We start from the raw sequence: 6,312 nt of genomic DNA on the forward strand, positions 1-6,312 counted from the left end.
AGGCGGGCGCCTGGGTGGCTCAGTGGGTTAAGCCACTGCCTTCGGCTCGGGTCATGATCTCAGGGTCCTGGGATTGAGTCCCGTATCGGGCTCTCTGCTCGGCAGGGAGTCTGCTTCCTCCTCTCTCTCTCTCTGCCTGCCTTTCTGCCTACTTGTGATCTCTCTCTATCAAATAAATAAATAAAATCTTTAAAAAAATTTTTTTTACTGAGGTATAGTTGACACAAGTATAAGTATACAATGTGATGATTTGATTAGGTATATGTATACGTTGTGAAAGAGTTCTAATCATTGATTTAATTAACATATTCATCACCCTTTTTTTTAAATGAGAATACTTAAGTTCTATTCTCTTAGCAAAATTTAGTTATATAACCTAGTATAACTGTAGTCAGCTATAGCCACTATGTCATACTTTAGATCTTCAGACCTTTTTCATTTTATAACTGAAAATTTGTACCCTTTTACCAACCTCTCCCCATTTCCCCTACCCTAAAGCCCCTCCCAACCACTATTCTACTCTCTGTTTCTAGGGTTTAACTTTTTTTTTTCCAGATTCTACATGTAAGTGATAACATGAAATATTTGTCTTTCTTTGTCTGGTTTATTTCACCTAGCATACTAATAATCCTCTAGCTTCATCCTTGTCGCAAATGGCAGGATGTCTCTCTTTTTATGGCTGAATAATATTCCATTGTGTACCTATACCATATTTTCTTTGTCCATTCATCAGTAAATGGATACTTAGGTTGTTTCCTTACCTTGGCTATTGTGGATATTGCTGCAGTGAACATGGGAGTAGAGATATCTCTTTTAAATAAAGACATAGGATTGCTGGATCATATAGTAGTCTAATTTAGATTTCTTGAGAAACCTCCATACTGTTTTCTGTGGTAACCCTACTACCATTTTACATTCCCACCAACAGTGTACCGTGTTTCCCTTTTCTCCACATCTTCACTAGCATTTGTTATCCCTTGTCTTTTTGATGACACCAACTCTAATAGTTATGAGATGATATCTTGCTGTGGTTTTGATTTGCATTTTCCAGATGATTAGTAGTGTTGAGTACCTTTTCTTCTACCTGTTGACCATTTGTATGTCTTTTTAAAAAGATTATTTATTTGAGAGAGAGAGAGCATCGGCAGGGGGAGGGGCAGAGGGAGAGAAGATAGAGAGAATCCTCAAGCAGACTCCCAGCTGAGCATGGATCCCAGCCTGGGCCTTGATCTCACAACCCTGAGATCATGACCTTGAGCCAAAATCAAGAGTTGAATGCTTGGGGCACCTGGGTGGGTCCGTTGGTTATGCATCTGCCTTCTGCTCAGGTCATGATCCCAGGGTCCTGGGATCGAGCCCCATATTGGGGTCCCTGCTCAGTGGAGAGCCTGCTTCTCTCTCTCCTGCTCCCCCTGCTTGTGCTTGCTCTCTTTATGTTAAATAAATAAAGAAAATCTTAAAAGAAAATCAAATGCTTCACTGACTGAACCATCCAGGTGCCCCTGTATGTCTTCTTTGGAAAAATGTCTATTTGGGTCCTTTGCCCATTTTTTTTTTAAAGACTTTATTTATTTATTTGACAGAGAGAAATCACAAGTAGGTAGAGAGGCAGGCAGAGAGAGAGAGAGGAGGAAGCAGGCTCCCTGCTGAGCAGAGAGCCCGATGCGGGACTCGATCCCAGGACCCTGAGATCATGACCTGAGCCGAAGGCAGCGGCTTAACCACTGAGCCACCCAGGCGCCCTCCTTTGCCCATTTTAAATGTTCCTCCTCCTCCTCCTCCTTCTGCTTCTGCTTCTACATCTTCTTTTTCTTTCTTTCTTTCTTTCTTTCTTTTTTACTATTGAGTTGTAGGAGTTTTTTGTAGATTTTGGATATTAACCCTCTATTAGAATATGTGGTTTACAAATATTTTCTCCCATTCTGTAGGTTTTCTTTTAACTTTGTTGATGGTTTCTGTGAAATTTCTAATATGGGGAAAGAAGAGAGAATATTGGTTTCCAATTAGACAGATCATAAGATGAACTTAGAACTTAACTAGAGAGGGTGTTGTATTTTGGTTGCCTAAAAAAAATGCAATTTTTTGTTTTTTTCTAGAGGTGACTTAGAAAAATTAAGGTCAAAATAGAGATATCTCTGTAATTTTATTATTTCTTTTCAACTTTTAGGTACAAAATTATGCTGATGCGCTAAACTGGTACTATTATTCTCTGAGATTTTATACAGCTGATCAAACAGATCTGGACTTGGCCAAGCTGCGGAGGAACATGGCTTCCTGTTACCTGCATTTGAAACAACTTGATAAGGTCCTTTCATTTATCTTTTTTCGAAGGCAGGAAGTGTTATGTGTTGTGGTGGAGAGATAGATAGTTTGGTGTGTCTTCTTGGCTACGAGGTTAAGATGTCTGAGAGTTACTTCATATAAGCTCAAATTGGTATTTTTCTGATTTGTACATGGTAAACATAACCGATTGGGACTTCCCGGAAAGAGAGAATTGGAAAAACCATTAATTCCATTACTTACTGGCTTTTTTGGGTACCCTCTTCTGAAAAGTAATAGATCATTGGAACTTCTGAACAAAGTTGTCTGCTACTAACCATCTGCAATATTGTCCTTTGAAGCAGACTAAATTATAAGACACACTTAGATTGGTCAAACATTCAGTGTGGAAAACTCAGATAAGATGGTCATTCTTTTATGTACTGAGTTACCTGTTGCCTGTCCAACTGCTTTAGAAAATGTTTAGCAACATTTCAAAAACATTTCTGATTGTTTTTGATTCAAAAAGCATTTCTTTTTTTTTAAAGATTTTATTTATTTATTTGACAGACAGAGATCACAAGTAGGCAGAGAGGCAGGCTGAGAAAGGAGGAAGCAGGCTCCCTGCAGAGCAGAGAGCCCAATGCGGGGCTCGATCCCAGGACCCTGAGACCATGACCTGAGCCGAAGGCAGAGGCTTAACCCACTGAGCCACCCAGGCGCCCCTCATAAAACATTTCTGATTCAAAAAACATTTCTGATTGTTTTTCAGAACAAAATTCTAGGAGGTGAATGAGATAAAAACTCACTTAAGGATGAAGCCATTCATACATCCCAGAGCAATGGGGCATTTCTTGTTTTGGGTATCATGTAGTATGCACTTAAGTGGGGAATGGTATTGGCTTGTGGAAGGACAAGTGAGAAGGACAAGTATGGACCCAGATAAAATGTGAAGGCTTTTATTGGTTTTCAGGTTTTAATGACAAGTTTAAGGTAAAATATATAATTACTGGTTATCATTCCAGACATTTTCTTTTGAGTTTTTGTTTACTTTGAAGAGTTGTCTATTTGACTAAATACTTCAAATTTTCTTTCAATGGAAAATTTACCATTTAGTTTGTATAATAAAAATTTATAGTTCTAGAAGAGAAGCTAAAATGTTACTTAGATCATGATATTTCAGCACAGCCTAGCATTTAAGTGTTTCAGAAAGATAGGTGACACTACTGTTTAAAGACCTGAAAAAAAAGATTATTGCACAGGTTTCATTACTTAATTCATTATATTTCTGCATAGGATGCCATTAACTATTTCAGAAAGATAGTTGCTTACTGCTTACTTAAAGACATAAAGATGGTGATCAGAAAGTTACTGTAACTTTGATAATTTATGTTGGCTTGGTAGTTTGGAAAGGACCTGGACTTAGGGACAGACATGCCATTTGGATGAATACATTTTCAGGCCAAGGAAGGGTATCTGTTCTGCTGTCTGTTCAACTAATGGAGATAGAGTACAGCCCAAGACACTGTGATAGTCTCTGAGGTTACAGACATGAGCAAGACATAGTTGCCTTTGACTCAACCAAGAAGCTAGCCTCAGGGTATCCTAACAGGCAGATCTTTAAAGATTTTATTTATTTATTTGAGAGAGAGAGAGACAGTGCATACATGAGTGGGGAGTGGGTGAGGGACAAATGGAGAGGGAGAAGCAGACTCCCCATTGAGCAGGAAGCCTAACTTGAGGCTTGATCCTAGGACCCTGAGATCATGACCTGAACCAAAGGTGGATGCTTAACCAGCTGAGCCACCCAGGCATCCCTAGAATATGAGGCTGTATTTAAGAGTGGTGGTCAGGGATAGGGGTTCAGGCTGGGGTGCAGTTACTAGAACTGAAGTGAGTAGATACAGTCTTTCAAGACTTGAAGCAGTGCTGTGTCTTTTTAAGTAGTCTCTATACCCAGTGTGGGGTTTGAACTCATGATGCTGAGATCAAGAGTCACATGCTCCACTGACTGGGCAAGCCAGGCACCCTGAAACACAGTGCTGCTGCTTCTTTTTTTTTTATTAATTATTATTAACATATAATGTGTTATTTGCCCCAGGGGTACAAGTCTGTGAATTTTATACTTTTCATAGCACTCACCATATCACATACCCTCCCCAATGTCCATAACCCAACCACCCTCTCCCTACCCTACCACCCCCCAGCAACCCTCAGTTTGTTTTATGAGACTGAGAGTCTCTTATGGTTTGTCTCCCTCCTGATCCCATCTTGTTTCATTTTTTCCTTCCCTACCCCCGAAATCCCCACCCTGCCTCTCAGATTCCTCGTATCAGAGAGATCATATGATAATTGTCTTTCTCCAATTGACTTATTTCACTCAGCATAATACCCTCTATTATTATGGCATATATGTATTTGCATCCACGTCATTGCATATGGCAGGATTTCATTTCTTTTGATGACTGCATAGTATTCCATTGTGTGTGTATGTGTGTGTGTGTGTGTGTGTGTACACATACATACATACCACATTTTCTTTATCCATTCATCCATTTATCCATCCATCTGTTGATGGACATCTAGGTTTTTTCCATAGTTTGGTTATTGCGGACATTGCTGCTATAAATATTTGGTTGCATGTGCCCCCTCGGATCACTACATCTGTATCTTTAGGGTTAATACCCAGTAGTGTGATGGCTGGGTCTTAGGGTACCTCTATTTTCAACTTTTTGAGGAACCTCCAGGCTGTTTTCCAGAGTGGCTGCACCAGTTGCATTGCCACCAACAATGTAGGAGGGTCCCCCTTTTTCTGCATCCTCTCCAACATCTGTTGTTTCCTGACTTGTTAATTTTAGCCATTCTGAAACAGTGCTTCTTAAGTCTTCTCTAATTAATGTCAGGTTTGATCTTAGAGCCTAATATAATTTGGAGTTCAAAGCCTATAATTTGGAGTTCAAATGATATTAGTAGTGAGAAGGGGAAGAGGAGAGCGGGAAACCAGGCATGTCCTAAGAGTGTATATACAATGTATGATTCTATCATTTAAGGCCAGATTGGTGGTAAAGCCCAAAGTTATTCTCAGTAAGCTTGAGGTAACCTTTTTGATCACTGTTAGTGTATTTTTCTCTTTCATCCTTCCTATCTTGAACGTAGCAGACAATTACTTGGTATCCTCCATATGTAAGGAATGCTTTCCTATGCACTAAGGAGGGTGAAAAGAAATTATACAGTCCATTATATTTTACTGTTTTACTATTCCCACCTTCCCTTGTTAATTTTCATTGTCTGTTTTTTTTTTCACTCCTTCCCTTGAGCTATTTGAATACTGTTCAGAATAAATTATGAAACCACATTTACTGGATCTGCTAAAATTGCATGGTTTTTCAGCTAGGTAGTCAATAAAACTGACTCATATTAACTTTCTGTCATACTCTTCACAATGGTGATTCCAAAGTTTGTTGTCCATAAGCCATGATGCCTTACCCTTCCCTTTAGCAAAAAACTTTATCTTATAGTTTTCTGAATCTGTAGCCACTTATATAAACTCCACCAACTTCTCCTTTCTTTACCCTTCCTTTCTTCTTTTAATCTCTTAGAAGGAACTTTCTCTGGGGACCTTCTTTATAAATCTCAACTCTAACTCTTTAATATTTCTCTCTCAACTGTTTCTTTCCCCATCACTACAATTATTTTGACATCTTCTTAATTCAAAAACTCTCCTTCAGTCTTGTCATCTTACTCAAATTACAGTTCTCTCTTTGTCCTTCCTTTCACCAAACTTTTTAAGCTAAAATTATGGCTGATATTTTTTCAGTGTCCACTTATTAAAAAATATGTATTGACTATCTACTATACATTTAGTACTGTCCTAGGCATTGGAATATAGTAATGAACAAAATAGACAAAAACACCTAAACCCATGGGGTTTATCATTCTACTAGGAGAGACAGAAAATCAAAAGATGAATATTCTTTGCTATCATATGATCTCCCTGATATGAGGAAGTGGTGATGCAACATGGGGGCTTAAGTGGGTAGAAGAAGAATCAAT

The 6,312-nt window shown here is 38.8% G+C and overlaps 1 protein-coding gene across 1 annotated transcript in view; it reads left to right on the forward strand.

The window, feature by feature from the left end:
* LOC132007102 (testis-expressed protein 11-like) overlaps positions 1 to 6,312 on the forward strand; it is a 208,448-nt gene that overhangs the window by 46,700 nt on the left and 155,436 nt on the right. Inside the window, exons 4-5 of the mRNA XM_059385234.1 lie at positions 2,168 to 2,305; positions 3,032 to 3,047. Of these exons, the coding sequence (XP_059241217.1) occupies positions 2,168 to 2,305; positions 3,032 to 3,047 (154 nt within the window). The remainder of the gene's footprint in view (positions 1 to 2,167; positions 2,306 to 3,031; positions 3,048 to 6,312) is intronic.

The sequence above is a fragment of the Mustela nigripes genome, chromosome X, assembly GCF_022355385.1.
Source record: "Mustela nigripes isolate SB6536 chromosome X, MUSNIG.SB6536, whole genome shotgun sequence".
In the NCBI taxonomy this organism is placed as follows: Eukaryota; Metazoa; Chordata; class Mammalia; order Carnivora; family Mustelidae; genus Mustela; species Mustela nigripes.